Source organism: Diuraphis noxia, unplaced genomic scaffold, assembly GCF_037042655.1.
Source record: "Diuraphis noxia isolate RWA-SAM2 unplaced genomic scaffold, SU_Dnox_SAM2 contig0004, whole genome shotgun sequence".
NCBI classification, from domain to species: Eukaryota; Metazoa; Arthropoda; class Insecta; order Hemiptera; family Aphididae; genus Diuraphis; species Diuraphis noxia.
Window position 1 is genome coordinate 15,671,599 of NW_028301714.1, and position 22,170 is coordinate 15,693,768.

General features: G+C 24.4%; 2 protein-coding genes across 4 annotated transcripts; one reads left to right on the forward strand and one right to left on the reverse strand.

Annotated features, from left to right (window-relative positions):
* Positions 1–516: 516 nt before the first annotated feature.
* LOC107163367 (uncharacterized) lies at positions 517–22,109 on the reverse strand. Of its 3 annotated transcripts, none has more exons than XM_089226190.1 (2): positions 3,429–3,566; positions 517–1,688 (listed from the first exon to the last, which is right to left on the reverse strand). In XM_089226190.1, the coding sequence occupies exons 1-2, from the start codon at positions 3,480–3,482 to the stop codon at positions 864–866; spliced, it is 879 nt and encodes a 292-aa protein (XP_089082316.1). In that variant the 5' UTR covers positions 3,483–3,566; the 3' UTR covers positions 517–863. The 3 variants fall into 3 exon arrangements, with proteins under 3 accessions (XP_089082316.1, XP_089082317.1, XP_089082318.1); XM_089226191.1 differs by lacking the exon at positions 3,429–3,566 and adding an exon at positions 21,876–22,109 and having other exon boundaries at positions 518–1,688; XM_089226192.1 differs by lacking the exon at positions 3,429–3,566 and adding an exon at positions 10,855–11,151 and having other exon boundaries at positions 518–1,688.
* Positions 11,240–12,939, forward strand: LOC107163372 (uncharacterized). The gene is made up of 4 exons (XM_015510769.2): positions 11,240–11,399; positions 11,823–12,002; positions 12,082–12,294; positions 12,767–12,939. Exons 1-4 carry the CDS (start codon positions 11,352–11,354, stop codon positions 12,806–12,808), a joined length of 483 nt encoding a protein of 160 aa, XP_015366255.1. The 5' UTR covers positions 11,240–11,351; the 3' UTR covers positions 12,809–12,939.
* Positions 22,110–22,170: the final 61 nt, after the last annotated feature.

Genomic DNA, 22,170 nt, shown 5'->3' on the forward strand with positions numbered 1-22,170 from the left:
ATTTAATAATTTACTTTTATGTTTGACATCCTTGCTCATCACCTTTTAGTTCAGTATACTGATATTTTTATAAAAATGTTTCAGTCTTCCACTTTGATGACGGTTTGTGATAGTTATGGTAGACAGTTGGATTTAGTTCATACTTGAAATGGGGTGTCTCTCTTAGGGAGATTATTCTATCTTAGACTTAAAGATGTGTCTATCTTATTTTTTATCAATATCTTGACGTAAAAAAAAAATAAAAGATACGGCGAAAAAAAGATTTAGAAATAATTATCAAAATATCAAAAGATACTAAATACAATTGTATCTATTAAAGATACTGTCCATTTCTGTATTAGTTGTGAGAAGACGAAATGTGAATAAACGAACAAAACACCCCTAACACATTCCAATAATAATAAGAAAACAAAAACTTAGCTCGTAATAAAACATACACTATTTACAGTTTAAATATTTAAATATTTAATTTTATTTACTAAGGAACAATCTTAATAATAACACACGTAACGCATACACAACAAAATACGGTTATTCGTTACAAATAGGTAAGTGATAAATCATTAGGCAATATATACGCATATATATTACACATAATAAATTATAATTTTTATTGATTCTAAAAACACCCATAAATTTATAATATAGGTACAGACTACAGCATATTATTATTACTACATTAAAAATTGTTTAATATTACATTATACGTATAAGTACAAAATATTTTATCGATACATATTATACATTTTTTTTTTTTTTTTGTTAATTTTTGAACGTAAGTCTAAATTTTGATCCAACATTTTTTGTTATACTTAAAAAGATAATAACGCATGTTTTCTTTCAGCGTTTTTATGAAGTAGTTATCATTCTCCAACACCCAATGAAATAGGAAACTCCAACTCGTCATCTTTTACCACGTCATCTTCGGTGGAAAGTTCATCCTTTATCGTTGAATTTTTTTTACTGTTCATTTTAGACGATTTATCTAATATTCCATTAGAATTTAAGAAAAGTTTTAATTTAATATCATTTTTTACCAATAATATTAAGCCGTTACAGGTGTCACACGATTTATACAACTTCTTTGAGGTATCGTATTGTTCATTATTAATTTCAGATAATATTGGAACATCATTTGAAATGTCACTAGAATAATTATTAAAGTTTGGCATTGTAGTTGCTTTGTAATTTTTACTGTTCTCATCCTCATTTTTTTCAGATATACAATATTTTATAGTAGAAGTTTCAGTCGATATATTCGAATTAATTGAAACAGCAGTGTTGTTTACTTTAGAAAGTTCTATTTCGGGCTTTAGGGATATAGAAGATAGTATGTGATTATCCTTGGAGCCGGGTAAAGATTGTTTATGTTGATTGGTTATATTTTTCGGTTTATTCGTCCTTGGTCTCTCAGACGTTGTAGAGCTTATCCTTTTGTACGGATGATCTACAGGACTAATACCTGTTTCACTTGAAGTGTTGTCAGATTTCAATATTCCTGGTGGTAAATGTATCACCGTAGAAGAATTTTTATTACCGAGAGTACTCATCTTAGAAAATTGGTCCATATCATTTGGATAAATATACTTGTACGTATTACCAAAAACATCCTTTAGCATCAAGACACTGGGTTCATTTTTTGTTTGATGATTTGAAATGTTCGATGAATTTTTTTTTAATCCACGTACCTTAAACATTTAAATTAACAAATAAATAATCTAAGATTATAAACGGCGAATTGGTGTACCAATTGATTAATGCTTTTGCATAATAAATTGCGTGTGAGTTATTTTAGTTTGTAATTTTGTATCCACGACAGTAAAAAAAAGCTTCAACCTTAATCTTTGTGGGCGTTGTCTACTTTATAATACAAGCATTTTACAAAAACAGTTAAGATAGATATTCATCTTTAGTTGATGCAACGATGTAAGTAATTCAAAAAATACATGGATACTTGAAATTTTCTTAAAATCGTTATGCTACAATTTTCTATACATGGAAGTATTCAAAATATTTATATTCTTTTTGAGCTATTTAAAGATATTTGACAACTTCGATATATTTTTAGCTATTATCAATAAATGTCAGTAAACAACTTTTCACATGGTCAAAAAGCTTGAAAATTGAATACATGGCTCATCATAATTTGTTATAATATAATAGGTATGATATATTTTCTTAGAAACATTTAAAATTCAAATTTGGACGAAATTTAATAAATGTTTAGAATAAATATTTAGAAATTAAGAATAATCACTTGAGTTATTTTGTTATAGGTACCTAATTCAAAATTATATTTGAAACTTTTACATATACTATTAATTTTTACTAAACCCAATTACATTCTCAAAATATTTTAACTAATCACAAACTTTTATACCGTACAACGCCAACCGAATAACTAATAGTAAAATAAACACTATAATACCAATATAAATATACTATTATATATTATATATAATAGATATATGTATTTACATTCCTACTTTCTTTTTTATTTTACTCATATAACTTGTAACTTCAAATAATTTTTATTTTGCTGCTTTCATTAAATTATTTCTTATTGTGTTAGGTTTAATATAAAAATCTAAAATGTTTAAAATCAAACTAAAAATTTTATGATATTATAATATGTATAAACTTATAAATACTTATAATTTTTAATATATAAATATATTACAAAGTTGTAATATATATTATATATTAATACATTAAAATATATATTTATATGATCGCATTATTAGTTTCAGTTACTTTTATTAAGCATTCAGAATACATTATAGTTTGTACCCTTTACAATATACCTATTTTAAATATTTTTTATCGAATTAAAATACTAAATGGTAATATCAATTTAGTATTATAATTTTTTATTCATGTTCTAATTTCGTATATTTGAGTTATGAAGTGTAATAAAAAAATTTCAATCACTGAACAGATACTATATTTTCACCTTTATGTTTGTTAATAGGTCAATTTAATCTAAATTAAAGTTAATATCATACAATTGGAACAATTGTGCGATGTTAACTGAATATAAATTTGCTTTGTTATACGTTTGTCTGGTAGAAACAATGTATTACTGTAAATGTATTTATTAGAAACTGATTGCATTTTTGACTCCAAAATTATTTTATAATTTGCCTGCTTATGCTGAATAATTTTTTCCAACATTTTAACTTAAAACACAAATAAAAAAATTATTATTTCAGAATTTTTTCCTTTGACCTTATGTTGTATATTGAATTTATTATGTAATTCATATAAATGAGTCATAATATTGAACTGCTACCTCATACTTGTTTGTTTTTATAGATCATTAAAAAATTTTATCTTGTTTATATTTAAGAATTATTTAATAAAAAAAAATCCTTTTCCGATTATTAATGTTTCACTAATGTAAGAACTTATTATTATCAACCACTTACCTGTGAAATAGCGGAAATCATTAAAAATATATTTAACATAAACCAAAACATCATAATTTTAAAATCGTAAGAACAACGTAATTCGGCAACAGTTAAATTAATTAAGTGTAAACACTTTAAACTCTACCTGTACCAATGAATAGAGATACAAATGATACAATGCATACAAACTATAATAATACAAGCATCTTTATATGAGTGACATTTGTACATATTTACTATTTAGTATTAGAAAAATTTACTAATTATGGCTGGTGAGGAAAACAATACCAAATTTGTAAAACCCAAAACATTGAAACGTGACAAATTTATAATATTATTTATTTTTTTAATAACGATTGATCCATAACAGAAATTATGTTTTTGTTTAGTATCCATCCTATTAATATTAAAGACCTTTATTAAATCATAATAGATAGGTACAAGTTTGTTTTAAAAACAGCTTATTTCTTCTTCCTAAAATGGTACCTAATATTAAATATACCTTAAAGTTCAAGTGAATAAACCTTTAATTTTGTGTTAGGTACTATTTATAAATAGGTGCCTACTATATACGACATACGTACTTTATTTATTATGTATAATGCATATAATATATAACAAAGAATAATATACATATACTTATTACTTAGCTATTTTAATGAAGATTAAGAAAGAATTAATTTTGGTAAAACTCGATAAAATGGAAAAAAATATTTAATCGATTTAATTATATTAAAATATGTCATTAATTTTATTTAATATGTAGGTACCTATTTTATATACAGTTTGACCCACATAATATATTATGAAGAGTGTTTGTGGCTGAAAAAAAAGTTTAGTTTACTTATAGTAATGTCAAAACATTAAGTTTTTACTTTAACTCTATGATCCTACTATCTAAATAATATGTTTAAGCATAATATGCAATATCGAATAAATAGAATTACCATTGTTTTTAAATAAACAGAAAGTAATTCAGACTTTATCCGGATCGTTATAAAAATGTATTAAAAAGCTGTAATTTATTTCTTTACATAATCGCATTTTAAGCCACAGAACCCCACTCATACACGATATATCTTCCTTAACTATCCCTGAAAATTCTTCCAAACGCCACAAGCGCTAATGTCATAGAATCTACTGACAAACTAATATTCAATTGTATTACTTATATTATTTAATCGTAGTACCTCCACGGGGAGGTTTCTACTCTCTGTTTAATCAGTCATTTTTATCTATTTATTTTTTCTATCTATTTACTTCCTCAATTATTCTTATTGTTCATATTTTTGTAACAGATTTAGAGATTTAAAAAACAAATTAAAAAAATCCTTATTTAAAACTTAAGTTTTTTTCAATTAAATTATTCCGTATCCTTTTTATTTTATATATATATATTACCTAAATTGTAATTTTATAACAAACTGTAGAATAATATCATACATTCATAACAATATTACATTGAGTTAATATATCTATGAAATAACCTAACCAAAAATTTGAATTTATCTAATAACTAATACTTTTTTAAGTACACAATAATGATTTCAATATTATATTATAATCAGAGAATGTAGTTTTATTCACAAAAAGTATCAGAACATACAGTAAAAATGCGCTAGAAACATATAAAAATAATAATAACTTTAAAATAGGTAATAGGTATAGTAAAAAAATAAAAATGTACCTACGCAACTTAATGATTTAATTTACAAGCCAAACAAATATGATTTTATCTAAAAATAATTATGAAGTTCACTTTTTGTTAACAGTAATAAAATTATTGTTATCGTCATTTCTCGAAAAACGATAAATTTTTAGTTGACAATATTTATTAAGTATTACAATTTTTAATGACAAACATTATTTTACACATTTACGAGTATTAGATTTCAAAATCGGTATAAAATTTAATTTCACTTAAATGATATGTAATAAATATAAAATCGCATTGAAATATTCGAAAATAGTTACAACTACTATTATTTGTCCCGTAAACATTCAGATTAAAAACTTTATATAGCTTATATTTTATTATGTGTTTCAACTTTACAAACGAATTAAGAGAAAAAATAAATAGTGCGCTGACATTTTCTTTAAGTTGTACTTTCATAATTTCAAAATATAATAGATACATTACGAATAAAGTTGTCATGTTAAGAAACCTTAAAGAAAATAAGAAGAAAAGTAACAATGCTTGACAAATTTACGTTGTTGCGCAGTTGGTCAAACTCAAGCTTTTAAATATGAATATGTTATGATAACTTATAAGTGATATATATATATATATATATTATAAGGCAGCCAATAACAGAAGTGTACGGATATTGGAGATTTTATAGTAGTTTTAGTTAAAAATGTATATAACTAGATAACTAAAATTATAAATAATTTTTAAAAAAAACAGTAGGTAGCTAAATATCAAAATATTATGTTTGAGTAACTGACGAACTAATTAATTATTGATAATTCGTGCTTTGTGTTACAGGCCGTCGTATAAAATGTAAGAACTTATGTAATATAATAACGTATACCTTATTATTTTGAGCTTTGATCTGGTAGTCGGAATAACTGTAGTAAATACTATAACTTGTTGAATAATAAAAAGAACATTGCGTCTTATTGAAACATAAGTAGGTATACATACAATATAATATAGTCTATTTTATAACTAAATAAACCTTTATAATAATTAAGGCCAGTTCTTACATCATTCAATTATTGTTATTTGTTTATATTGTGACAAACATGAAATTTGAACTCACAATAATTAACATTTGCGTTGGATCGTATAATATGCATTACTTAACAATAATTTCAATGTCCATCGACATTTTGTTGATACACATCATGAGTATTATATTATTAACACGTCGCGTTAACTCTATGCCTATTGATCAAGGTCTGCAGATAAAACATATTATGACCAAAATAAATATCTTGTCATAAAAAAAAAGTTATAAGTATAGTAAATCTTAAATTAATGATGAATATAATTTCTTTTTAATTGGAAAATATTGTAGTTAGCGGCATGAATGCATAACAATAGAGTATAACACGTTTTGAAACATACACCATACCTACCCAGTTCCGTAGCCGAATGATTGTATGATTTTAACCTCATCATATAAAAATATTATATTATTATTGATGGAAACCAAAACAGTATATATTTATATTTTAACGTATGATTCTTGCAAGTTTTTTCCTGCATATCACCTAAGTACCTATTTTTATTTATATAGTACTATTTATCACATAGCTAATCTTTATTGATACAGTTATGACTGTGATTGATAAATTTGTGTTATTTATTACACACATATTACATAACAGCAATATAGGGAGGGCCACTTTGTGATTTCCTAATAAACCAATGAAATAGTAAGCATTTAAATTTGGGGGAGGGCTGATTACTTATTTTATGTCAGAGACTTAGGTAGGACCCTTCCTCTCCGTCCCCATAAGTTTGGTATACCATGGGTATATAATATTTTAAATATCAACTGTATACAAATAACAGTTTTAATACAGGGTTACATCTTACGCAGTTACGTTCACAGAACAATAATTTTTAATATTTCTGAAATTTTGAAAAAAATGACTACCCACGCAATTGATATGAAAATTGTTTATAATATTGTTTGAAATAAATGCCTAAAGAAGTATTTATAAAATATATTAATTATGGTGGAATATTGATTAAACCTATATATAGCAAGCTTCAGTTTTATATAGGCGTTTTAATTATAATTTGAATGCCACCAGAACTTGTATAGAACGATAATTTTTAAAAACTAAAATACAAGTACAAAAATAATTATAGTTCAAAAATATTTGAAATTTATAACTGTTAACTATAGCTACATACAGTATACATTACATAATAGATATTATATCAAATTTATTAAAATCTTAATAACTATAGATCATGTAAATATATGTTTCCAAAAACGTTAATACCTAATTTTAGAGATAAAAATTGTTAATTAAAAAATTACCTATGCAGTTCACTATTAACACATTATGAATGTATCGCTTTAATGGTTGCAACTATAAAAATTAAAAATACAAAATATAATTTAATGTTTAATATATTCTGTTTTGCTCATAAATGATTATAGACTACATTATAATTGTATTAAACATTTAAGGATGCGATGACACAGATGAATACTAAAAGTACCCATTGAAAATACTAATTAACCATAGTTTTATATTATTAGTTAGTATTTTATTTGGAAATATTACTTGACACTTAAAATAAATCAACTTAATTTTAAAAAATTAATATTTTATAACATTATTTACATGATGGTTATCAGTTTATCGTCCAAGTAACAATGTGAAATATAAGGAATATAATATGGATGTTCTTTATTACATAATGTCATTATAGGTATAGATACCATTATAATATTGGTTGTTATTTAATAGAGTATACTTACATCAAATTCTTGATCAAATATTTTTAGTCGACACTATACTATATTATGAGAAAATGATAAATCGAATCAAAAAAATATTTGTTGTAGCATAATATAATAATATAATGTATAAGAAAGATTAAATTGTCTTAAAGTACCTATGCATTTAAACATTGAATAACACGCCAGAGCAAAATTCTGGTATAAAAATATGTTTACACACATCAGTTTTTATAAGCAATGATTTTTAGCAAAATATTTAATATTTATGGAATTTCCTTTAGCGAAACATATACTTCTATTTTTTAAATCAGACCCCATCCTCCTAACGAGTATAGTTTCTGAGTAATTAAAATGTTAATACTTGCTATGAAATAAAAATTTTAAACTAATGCCATATTATATGTAGAGTATTCATTATACTTGGATCCTCCTTATATTGATAGATCAATCCGATCGTAATTAATAAAATTGTTGAATCATCTAAGCCAGTATATTTACTAAACCTATATTGCAAAAAATATATAATCTTAAGAACACAAAATTATATGACTAAAACTTACTCAAATTTTTATTAATATTATACCTACATAAAAATTTGTAAAACGAATATTTGCTGAATAATTGAAAGGAAAAAAGGAAGAATCCTAGGGTCACAGTATCAACCAAAAGTCCGTAAGTGGTATAAAAATATAATTTTTAGTCTTCAACTGTTTTAAAATTCAAAACATTAGAATTAGAATGTATTCAGTAGAAATATGGCGAGCACTGAGCATGCTTATTAAATCACTCTGTATAGAACAAAATACATTGCTATACACTATATATAACTATATAAGTATTGTGATACCTACTTCGAAAATATAATTATCTAAATTTCACCATTTGATTCTGCATCACAGTAAAGTAAAATATAACCGTTTCCTATTATATATTTTTATTTCTCAGAATTTCACGTTCATCGACCTTTATGTATTTGATTAGTTCATAAAGACTAAAATATTATCAGTTACGTTTGTAAGTTGGTTCAGTAACACTTATATGAATAAAAAAATAAAATAAATATTACATGGGATTAATTTATGGATATTATTTATTTTATTAAATGGTTATGGTTTTAAATGTTTAATATAAAAATTATTGATGTCCATAAACAGATAATAATTTTTAAAGCATAATTTATTCTAATTAATATGTGGCAAATATTTAGTTCATTTTTAAATTTTTAATTCGATAACCTAATGTATAAAGCTATTGTTTGGTGCCTTATATAAAAACTAACGTTTTTAGTGGCTCTCAAGCAAATGAAAAATTTATATTATGTATAAAATTAATGAAACCGATAAAAAATAACCATACACTTTTATATTAAATATCTCAATATGAGGTATGAATTTATTTAAATTTATTTTAAGCTATAAATAGTTAATAGAAACAGTTCAAAGTAAAATACAATTTACAAAAAATTACCTCAAAATTAATTTGAAACTCATAAAGTTATAAATTTCGCAGTTTTTCCAAAATGTTCAATCTGTCTAATAGATATAAATAAACATAGAAGTATTATATTAATATAAACGCATTCTTATTCGTATTCATTAGTGATATTTTACTACCACAAATTATAATTACAAACAATTATTATAACTATAATTTTGTAATAGGTTTATTTAATATATTTTATACAAATTATTTTTAGATTTATACACTACTAAGTAATTATTTATTATAAACAACATGAATACTAAATAGGTACGTTAATATAATAATTGTCAAAATAAAGTTTATACAATTATGGTTAATTAATTAAACTAAATTGAACTAGGTAATAAATGTAAATTGTATATTACTTTCTTGAAAATTAACAAATACAAATTACCAATATTTTATTTAGAATTTGGTAGTTATAATCTGTATAAACAGATTAAATAAATTCTTAAATTTTTTTTCAAAAATGATTAAATCATTGCGTTAAAAATGTTTGATATATTTGTAACAGTTCGTTATTGAGTGTAGTAAATTTAACATTCAAAAAAATTAAATTTTTTTTTTTTTATTAATCTCAAAAGACCGCGGCGGCTCTGGCCATTGGTCTACATTGCATTACAATATTACAATATTATTATTATTAACATTATTAACATTATAAATAAACATAAGTATTAACGTTTATAAATATATATACATAAACCATAGAGGTTATATTACATTGTATAAGTTGGTTTTTTTTAAAAACATAAATAATTTGAGTGTTGTGGTTGCTTTAAAATTAATTTAAATTAGTTTTAATTAAAATTAAATTAATATACATAAGAGTTATAGTTAATTTGACGGGCACAAAAATATGTTGTTTTTTTTTTGAAAGAAACATATTTAAAACTGTTTTATTCCAAAAATCTTCAAGTAGCAACCATCGATCATTATAAAAGGTATTAACGTATTATCATCTCATTCTTTGAAGTGTTATTATAGAGTTTGTATCGTTCAATTTGTAAGTAATAAAATTAATATTGTTGTTCTAAAAGATGAACATAAAATAAGCTAGCTAGGATAAAATATTGACCTGCATTACTTAGAAATTATAAATAAAAACTATGTTGGATTTATTACAAATACTCAGAAATAACATCTAGAATATTAATACAATAATGATTAAGATATAATAATGTTTTTAAATAAAATATTATAAAAATTAGTTAAAAAAATATTTATTTTTATTTGTATTTGAATTCCGCGTTCGTTACTAAAATACCTATTGAGTAAACACTATAAAGACAATAATTAAAAATATTATCATGGACAGTATTGACTAATAACAGGTCTATACTCTATAATAACAAACAACGGTGCAATACTGAGTAAGTACGGATCAATTTCCATTCTATAATTATTATAGGATTATAGTATAATAGTATTATAGTATAATACATGCCGAAAAAAAGTGACCTTATGGCTTATGCGGAAAACAGTTTGTTGATCAATGAGCACGGTATATGCATGTATTCATATATACTCACCTCTAAAATCAATTAACATAGTTACAAAGTGCACTGTGTCTTATTAGTCATTTTTTACTGGTAAAATTTAAAAATAATATATAGGTAGGCGATTTCTCAACTGAGCGAAACAATATTGAAAACTAGAAGTAAAACCAAAAAAAATATATAACGCAAAGAATAATATTATAATATGTAACGTCAGCTTTTGCAGATTTAATACATCGACCGTATAATTTTTTAACCGATTTGTAAAAAAAAAAAAAAACAGTGAAGAAATTGTAATACTGACAATTATTAGAACAGTGCACCGAAGTTCAAGCGCAGGCAATAAACGTAATATTTTATACATTATCAGTAACTAATGGGGCGTCGAGTCGGGGGACTCGGCTATTATTGCCTATATAAGCAGGCCGATTAGTTTTGATTGATCAGTGCACGAATTTGTTTGCTGAAAAACTACTACTATTATTATTGTTACTATTATATCACCGTCGTAATCGTAAAACGCTATCACCATGAACGGAAAAATTGTCTTGTGTTTCGCGATCGTCTTTGTTGGACAGGTAAGATAATTTATATAAGGAGACTGCTATTATTATAATAATTTATATAATTTATGATTTTTTTCGATATTTTAAATTTTAATACTCAAGCTGTTTTAGCTATATTAAAAGGAAATGATGATATTTATTCAATTCCAAATTATTTGTCTAAGTCGTGATTCTGTTGTAAGATACTGTCATCCAACTGTACATTTTTCACGTAAAATATTGAACCACACTCATAGTATTATGTGTTTATAATTATTTACTTATTATCATTATATACTTTACTGAGTATAGTAAATCATGTAGTTACTTAAAATTGAAACATTACGATATCCATATTATTTATATCTGATGAATAACGTACCTAAGTTTTTAGTTTTAGTTTATTCATTATTGTTAATATATGAAATGTATTTTAACGTTTAAATAATGTTTTAGGCCATGTCAGCCGCAACTGGTCCAGCACTTGATACCGAAGACATTAAAAAAGTTGCTGATCAAATGACACAATCTTTTATGTCTATTACTAATCACTTTATGGGAATTTACCCTAACTCTGCCGATGCCCAAAAATCCGTCGATAAAGTTAAAGCTCTGATATCTAAAGGATTTAATGACGTAAGAATAGATAATATAGATTGTATTTCGTTACTTTTTCAAATTTATTTCTATTTTCGAATTGAATTTACTTTTAAAGATTGAAACTGAAGCTAACAAAATGAAGGATATCGTTCGCAAAAACGCTGACCCGAAATTGGTTGAAAAATACGACGAATTAGAAAAGGAATTCAAAAAACAAATCAATGATGCCAAAGTAATATTCGACGACAAAGTCGGCAAGCCCCTTAACGAAAAAGTAGATGTAAAGAGAATCACTGAAACAATTCTTAAATCTACTAAAGAATTAGAAGTAAGTTTACAATGTTTACAAATAAAATAAAATATATGTTATGAACGTATAACCACAATCATAATCTAGCAAATACGTAATACATTTAAGTGTTATATCTAGCCTGCACCTAGGTATATTCAATGTATATCATATTATAAAACAATTTATTGATATTTTGGAATATTAATTTTAGTTAATAATTTGTTTCGTTTTTCAACAATTAACTTATTTCTCGTTGACAAATCATGTTCAAAATTAAAACGGTACTTGACATTTTTTGACATAATGTTTATGTTGATGCACTTTTAAATATTCATACAGGTTGTTTACCGACTGGATGATTTGAAAGTTAAAATAACAATTTAAATTAGCATTTGTCGAATCCACCAGATTCTTAATTATTTATCAATTATATTTTATCATCAAAATTTTTTTTTTTGTTTAAATATGTTATGAACTATTAATATTGATTATTGATTCAATTTTTCAGGCTACCGTGAACAAGGCCATCGACGGAATCAAGAAACCATGAACATTTTAAAATGCAATATGACTAACCCAAACAACATTTTTTTATATTTTTGTTAATTAAATTATTTTTCTTTATAAAATTTATTTTTATTCCTGTTTTTTTTTATTTAATAAAAGATATCTGAATTAATATTATTCAAGTTATTTATTATTAGATATTACTTATTATCTAAATGTTTCTAAAGCTGAATGGATGGTTTAATGATTTTATATTTGCGTTTTAAACTATAGTATAAACTATATCAGGACTCAAGAATTATAATTAATTAAAAAAGTTAAAGAAAGTTGCAAGTACGTATCACACATACAGACATACATGACGTTGACGTATGCACGCGAAAACATACACGTCATATTTAGTATTTAGTATTTATTTATTTCAACTTACAATATACTACATAGGTACATATTATTATATAATAATTAAATATTTAAATATTAACTTGATACCTACTCTCTGTAAGCAAAGTTTGTGGTGGGAGTAGGAAGTCTTTTAATAATTATTTACTTTTAAACACAGTTAATATATATAGCCTCAATTAATTTTTGAACATAATAAACATAATAACTTATTGAAAATATCTAAAATAAAACAATCAAAATAAAATCTACAATTATAATGAGGCACTAGTCAAACGATCACATGTACATATTTTTAATTGCTAATATAAATTTAATTATATTATACATTTGTTTAATGTCTCACTATGTCTGTAGGAAGTTGGTTAAATAATTTAATAGGTACCTTTGTTTATGCGGTAGTTTGTCATCAGCGTGGTATTTTGTTTAATTGTTTTCTCCTCTTGTTTTATTAATTATATATTATGGTATTCATAATCAGTTTTATTCGTGAGCACTTTAATGATTGATAATATTTCATAAAATTGTTCTACTGTTAAAATTTTCAATTTAATAAATAAATCATTAGTAGTGTAGTTTTGCTTTTGAGTAATATAATAATTTTTCACTAGGACTCTTATTAGCATTCTTTGAGTTTTAATTAATGGTCCTAATACATTGTTATAAGCTGATCCCCATACAATCAGACCATACATTAATATGGATTGGACTAACGCGAAGTATATTATTTTCAGACGGACGTTTCGTAATTCCTTAAAGATAAAAGAAAATTTCCTTATTTGCTGTTGATGTTAGTAGGTTTTGCTGACCCCCCGGTTCCCAGAGCTGCATATCATTGGTTTAAGTAGCCTATTTTTCAGATGAATATGTTTAGAGGTCATTAGGTGTCGCAGTTGGCGGCTACGATCATTGAGCGTTAAACTTTAGGAGCGTAAATGAGGAGCCCATATGATTCGGCGGTCTTAGATATTTGACGTTTTTAAAGTAGGGTAGAGGTTGATTATTGAGGAATAGAGTTGTGGTCAGTCTTTTGGGTAGTCGGGCGTAGTGTGAAGGTAGAATGGAGCGATTTCGTTTGATTTAATTTGAGGCTCTATTCTGTGTACCATAAGGCTAGTAGGTTAAGATGAGTTCGCATAAAAGAAGTAGCTATGTCTGGGTCAAAGTGGCAAAGCAAGTAGTGCTTTGTTGTCCGCAGAGTCGGCTGACGGCTACCATGTGTTTTGAGTATTAGGTTGGTCCACGGTGTAGATGTTAAAAAAGAGGGTTGCAGTAACTGAAACTTGCGGGAATCGGCTTCTATTTTAGAAATATTTGAAAATTTGTTCCTGAGCGCACAAAGAAGTGGCGATAAAAAGATATGATTTTATAAGTAGATACAAAAGTATGGGGGCAATTAATTATTAATACATTTTTAACAAAAAATATCGATTTATTAACTAAAATAATGTGAATTTATTATTCAATTGGGCCATTAGAGTAATGTTTCTAGTCAATGAAAATATCATCGCTAAAGATGTGTTTAATTTGAATTCATTGTATATCATTTAAAAATCAATAAACCATTGCAAACAACATATGAGTTTTAGCGGAAAGAGGAATCAGAATTTATTTCTAAGGATATTTTATGATATTCTTGTATTATTATTATACTTACTAGTTAATAGTAATATAAAAAAAAAAAAAAAAAAAACGGAAAAGTGGATATCGCTCTGCTGTACAGCAGGTTACAAGTGGGTTACTGTAATGGATGGAATTAAATTTGAATCCAATGATATTATATCATTGTATACGAAAAACGATTCTGAGTGGAGGTGGTTTATCTGTCTAGGATATATTATAGATTATTATTACTTATTAAAATATTTGAATTTCCTGTGGATATTTTTATTTTTTTGATAAAGACAGACAAACTCATAAGGAATCTTGAATTAAATCTAGGATCCTCTAGGAATCTAAGATTTGAAAATAAAAATTCTTATGAATTTCTATCTAAGATAATTTGAAAAATGCCGTAATTTTTACGTATTTAGTCAAAATTTGAACTTTAAATGCTTATAAAAAAAAATCATGCTATATATTTTTAATATTTTTCACTGCTATTGTAACAATATGTTAGGTGTCTTGAATTAAATTTTAAAGCTTTTCTACCCAACAAATACATTTTTATCGATATTTATAGAAAAAAAAACCAAAAGTTTGAAAAATTAAAATGTCAGTAAATATCTCAAAACAAATCTAAATATTTTGAAAATTGTATCAAATATATAAAATGCCTATATAAATATTCAGTGAAAATTTCAAGTATCTGCGGTCATTTGTTTTAGAGTTATACCAAAATAAGAAAAATTATAAATAAATAAATGTATGTATTTTTCATAAAAATGTATTCTCAATATACATATTATATATTCACGTTATAAAACATTTTTGCTTATATTTATTTGCAATTAAATATAATAAACTATAAATTATGTAGGTATATACATTTAGACATAAAATGATATTATTATTTATTATTCGTTTATTTTGCGTTTACAAAAACACATAAATTAATTTAAATTATAAATATTCGATTCTTTAAATTATCTAAAAAAAACTTGGATGAAAGTATATATAAATAATATCATATTTTCAGTTTGTAGAGGGTTTTTGTGTTGTCTTGTTTCCTTATGCTTAAGACATTCTATTATATATGGTATTTAATAGTGTATTCAGTATTCAATTATATACTTATATGCATGACTTATGTTGGGGGGTTGGAAAATAATTAATAAAAATAATTTTATTTTATTTTAGTAGTGAGGAGTTTTCACATTATAAAAATTTAAAATGTTTGAATTAACACAACGGTGTTTTTTGTTTAACTTATTATATTACTTTACAAGAATAGCAAGAAGAAACTTTAAGCAACAATGCCAACAATATATGACTAATAAGTAATGAGTAACGCGTAAGAACTAAAAACGAAAATGTTTCTCAGTCGTATACAGTTCGGGGAAAACACATTACACCATTGACCGATAGATTATAATAATAAATATCAAATGTAATAAAATATAAAACAAAAATAGATAATAACATCATAGAATGATGTAATATTTTATTTTATTTGAAAGCATTTTGTTTATGATTAACCATGGTATGTCCAATGAGTCTTTCATATAAAAATAACACCCTCAAAAACATTATAATTTATAATTTTTATAGTAGGTGATTTTACTCAAACATCATAAAAACGATTTTAAGTGAGAGTGTTTTATCTATGTTACACGTGAGTCTGAGAAAGAAAACAAATATTACGCTGACACCAACTTCACCAACTGTACAGGAGGATGTTCTCTACTTCCCAACTTTTTATGATAGTTTTTTTTCTAACTACATCTAGATTATATTGGAGTTTTTCTATTTCTAATCCCTTAATAAAAAAAATACTTACTAGTTGAACTATAGATAATATTTTCTACCGGAAACCACCAACAAAAGAGAATATTAAAGCAATTTATCTGCAAATTTATATTATAAATTACTAATCAATTTAAAAATTTATAATATACTGTAGGTAATACGTAATAAGTAGGTACACTAAAAATAATTACGTAATTTTACAAAAATATAGTTCAAACAGTTATCTCTGATTAATACACTTAATTGATTTCGATTTCGAAGAATAAGTATATGGGTTAGATATAAATGGGAATAAAATTAAATAATAGGTATATTGAAATAGCTAAATAGCTTCCATAAAACGAAGTAGGTATCATTGGTTAAAAAAAAAAACAAATATTTATATTATAGTTTATAATTTTTGATATAGTTAGTCTAAGAAATATCCAATAATTATGAGAAAAAAAAAGTGAAATTTACGAAAAACTGGCCATTTTAGAATACATTTTAGACGTATTTTAAGATAATATATACATTTTTTTTTTAAATTTAGGTATACTATATTTTAAAGATTTATTGCAATAAGTATTATGTTATGCTATAAATCTGTTTTATCGTTTTTTTGATGGTTTAAAGACTTAAAACTCAAAAGTTTATAAAAACAACAATGAATTTATTATGAGTATTAATTTCACTAATTACGATAATTTTATATTGTATGTTTATACATATTTTCCCTCATAACATTTTAATTGCATTTAAATATTGTTTAATATGTATTATCATAACAGACATCATCCAATTCATCACAACAGCAAACCTTCAATCCAAAATCTAGAATTAAGTTCTCTCGTTTATGTTTCTTACTGTAAATATTTAATTTAAGCTATTCATATTTTGTAAGCCCAATGGCCTATGCTGCCGAGGGCTCTTTCCTAATTAAAATATGTATTATTTATTATCTTTGTAAATTTTTTATTTTTTTTTTATTATTACTCAATCTTATTAAAAAATTACAAAAAGTTTTTAAATTATAAAATATCTTGAAATGATAATTTTTATCCTGCAAAAATATTTAAGTTTATAATTATTGTAAAAAGTTTGCATAAAGCTAGTGGAGCAAAACAATATTAGTAAAAAGTGAAACCATTATTATTAAGCATTTATCTTTACAAATAAGTTCCACTTTGTGGAATCCACTTTAAACTTATACAGAATATATAATAATATTTTACTTATGAGTTATGGCTTAACCCTACTTGTCTTTCTCAACACTTAATTAAAACTGCAAATTGTAAAAATGTTAGTATGGTTAAGCTGAATATTATTTAATAATTTGAATTATAACGGTTCATTAATTTATTTTAACTTTTAAGAGACAGATATAAAAATATGGATATTACATAATATTTTGTATCATATATATATATATGCAAATATACATATGAATATGGCTGGGATTTCAGATATAAATTTCATTTTGTAACCTAGAATAAAGGGCAACTGTAAATTTTACCACTACAATGTTTTTACTTGTGAAAAATAAAACATGTAAATTCCACTGAAACAAATTTTTGACATTTTTTTCGTATGGTATTGGCGTATTGCAACTGAGTTAAGAACCACATGATATTATTTCTCCCTACCAACTTTTGCCCAGTATAAAATAGACGTAAAAACCATCGGTATAATTTCTTGAATAATTTTATTTTTAAATTTTAAATCATAACTAAATTGTATTATAATAATGATGAATAACACATATTTTTTTTCCCAAATTAAGAGTAAAATTAATTTAACAACGAATTAAATATTACAGACTATAATTTTTATAGCTTAAATATTTGATTATATTATTGTGTAGAACTGTATATTATGATATATATAATTATATCATAGTACTATAATATTTCTATTTATCATATTACTATACGTCTATGGTCTATACAGTAATACATTTGTTAAATTTTCATTCGTTCTCATAAAGTGTATAAACCACGATAATGCTTCATTTTCCCAACTGTACCTGTTAATAGTAGGTAGTTGGAAAATGTAGTATTAACTTTTCTGTTTTTTTACTATAGAGGTAGAGGAAAGGTGGGTAAAATGGGGACCATAAGGGAAAATAGCCTTCACCCCTTAAACTGTTGAACTTTATGAACTTTTCTAAACCAAAGAACTTTCTTTAATATGTACACTAAACATCTATGTAATTAAATTGTATAGTCATCTAATAGTTTTTTTATTTTTTTATTTAAAAAAAAAAATTGTATTTTGCCCCATTTTAGCCAAATGGTAGGTTAAAATGGGGTACTTGGTTGGGTAAAATGGGGAATAGTTAAATTGTCCTTAAAATTAATATTTCTTTTCATTATATTCTTTTATTTAGTTTTAATTAGTAAACACATCATACATAAAAAAAAAATGACTGACTTAAGAGTTATGAAAACCAAGCTTAAAATAAAGTAGTTAAAAATGGGGTACCCCATTTTAACCATCTCTTGGGTACCCCATTTTAAACAAAACTAACAAGTCACACAAAATATTTTCTATGAAAATTTAGATTTGATGATTTAACTTGGAATTTTTTAAAAACAAAGCTTATAAAGTACTAAATTAATAATAATAATTAACTGTTACAAATATCCGAGAGGAGACCATAAAAACGTGAATCACTGACAGTGAAATAGTTTCTACACTACACGCTAAAAGTTCAATTTTTTTTGTGATAAGAATATTTGATTTAGAACAAATATTTAAACATCACGTCATGTTTTGATAAGCCTTGTATTGATAATTTACGATTTAGTAATCATCAATCGATTCCAGTGTGACGAATAACAACCTATACCCTGTTTTACCCGACTACCCCATTTTACCCACCTTTCCCCTACATATTATTAATTATTATAATATTTCAGTTTAATTGAGCATATAAATTTAATTTTGATTTGTCCGGCGCCACTAAGTGTTAAAATTTAAATGTCAAGTATTGTTTTTTTTTTTTTTTTTGTACAAAAAGTTTTTTCTATTTTCAAAACTGAGCAAGTTAAAGTAAGTCAAAAATTGGATTTATGCTTAATTCGTGTTCATTGATATTTTCATTTATAATCACTAGAAATAATAAAATAAGTGTATTATAATTAAACATTATTTTTAGTGTATGGTATTTCGTCAACTGTATTAGTTAACTGTACAACAAAATAGTTATAATGATAATAGTAAATAGTAATATTAATTATAATAAAAAATAAAATTTATTAAATAAATTGTAGAAATAAATCGTATGAATTTTTCGAAGATTTCGCCATCATCTTATAAACATGATTTCAGTCATCCTAAAAATTCAGTCGAAGTTGTTAATTTATGGTGAGGGTTGGTTGGTGGAAATCTAATAAGACGGTCCTTTTATGATGTTACGCTTAATGACAGACTATATTTTAATTTATTAACCAACGAACTTCTAAGACTATTGGATAATGTTTTATTAAACACACGAAAACTTATGTTTTAATAATATTATATGCTATAATATGGATTATGGAGCATCATCCCGAAATCGTGGATTCACGGAATCATGATATGGAATCATGTTTAGAACTGATTGCGAAAACTTCGAACAATTCATACGACAAATTTATTTAATACATTTTATTTTTAACTATAATATTATTTATTAATATTACTATTATCAATTATTATTACTACTTACACTATTTTGTTGTACATTTAATTAATACAGTTGACGAAATATTATACAATAAAAATAGTATTTAATTATTTCACACTTATTTTTTATTTTTTTTTATTTTATTAATTAAAGGCTTCAAATACAAAGGTTTATTAGCCTACAGTGGTGACTTATTTTATTATTTCCAATGGTTATAAATGAAAATGTTATTAAACAAGAATTATGCATAAATCCAATTTGTGACTTACATTAACTTATTCAGTTTTCAAAATAAAAAAAAAACTTTTTGTACAATAAATCTTATAAAACAATACTCTACTCGAATCTGTAGAGAAAAAAATTGAGTTGTCATTTAAAAAAAAGTAAGTTGTACTACGCATGCGCGTACCGAGAGGAATAAAAATTTGATATTGGTCTGAAAATATGTATTAAGTACTCCTTAGTCCCTATCACTTCCCAAAAACTCCATTTCAATACAAGGTCACCCAGCTGAGATATTTACACTATATATATGATAAGGTAATTTTTAAACATTTTTAGTGCATATTAAAAAATATATATATATATTAGTTTAAAATTAAGTAGGTAGTATAACTTACTATAGAATACCTATAGGATACAATTATATAGGTTAAGAAATTTTGTTTGTGTTTTATGCAATGTTCTACATTTTGTAAAATCATTCCTGTACAATTTTATACGATCTACTTACGGGGTTATGGTACATAGCTACCGAATGTATTAAAAAAAAAATCTTTAGAAAATAAATAGAAATTGACAAACTATCTCAGCTTGGAATCATTTTGTTGTTTAAAATAATTTATCTATACAATAATTCAAATTTAACACTTTCGTATCAACGATCTAGTCAATGAAGAGGTTTACTCAAAACTTAAAATACTATTATTATAATAAGATGATATGTTTAATAGATAACTATTGTATGGTATTATATGCGAATACGCAGGTTATTTCTGACAAAATTAGCTCAGCCTATACCGTATCACCAATATAAAGATAAACGACTAATAGTAGTATAATTTAATGGTAAAATATAGTTGAATGTATATAGGCTGACAGACCGTCTATAAATCCACCAAACACCGTTTTTTGTATGCAATAATTCATCATAATTGAGACCAAATTAATTATCTATTAATAAAGTTACCAAGGAACTGAATAACGACGTTAAATAAACTATCCTACTATACAGCAGTACAAGTTCACCAATTTTTTGTTTTTTGTATAAATGTTTAGTGATTATTTAAAATAAACAAAAATAATTTATTTATTTTAATGTAATGATATCAAAAACAGACTGTAATACTTAATTGGACAGCAAATTGTTGAACGTATAATAGGAAATATAATATATAGTGTTCACTGTAATATCAATTACAATTCAATTTTTTTACTACTCAATTCCAAGTAGATAATACCTATATAAATATTAGGTTTATCGTATATACATACTAAAACAATGACATTTTAATAATACTACCCAGAAATTATATAATTATGATTGATTTGTTGAATGTAGTTCAAATTTTGCAAATGCCATGAACAATTGTTTTCCTATACCTACATACATTAATACTTCATTGAACTATATCTAACTTTAAATACTTACAACAAATTAACTACCCGCTCAGGATATAGATCATATGTTTAATAGTTCTCACAGAAATTCCCTGGTTAAGCACATGAATTCATTTAGGATATATGCAAATTTAATGTTTTGTAACTTAAAGGACAAAAACCTTTTTAAAAAATATGATAGCAATTAGATAAAATTGTTTTCAAAAAAATTCTTATAAAATTAATTCAAATTTTATAATTTAAAATAATTTAATTTTAATTTAAAAATAAGTATTTTTAAAAACGGTATTACTTTTCTTGGTGTAGAATGTTTACTGTTAAAATAA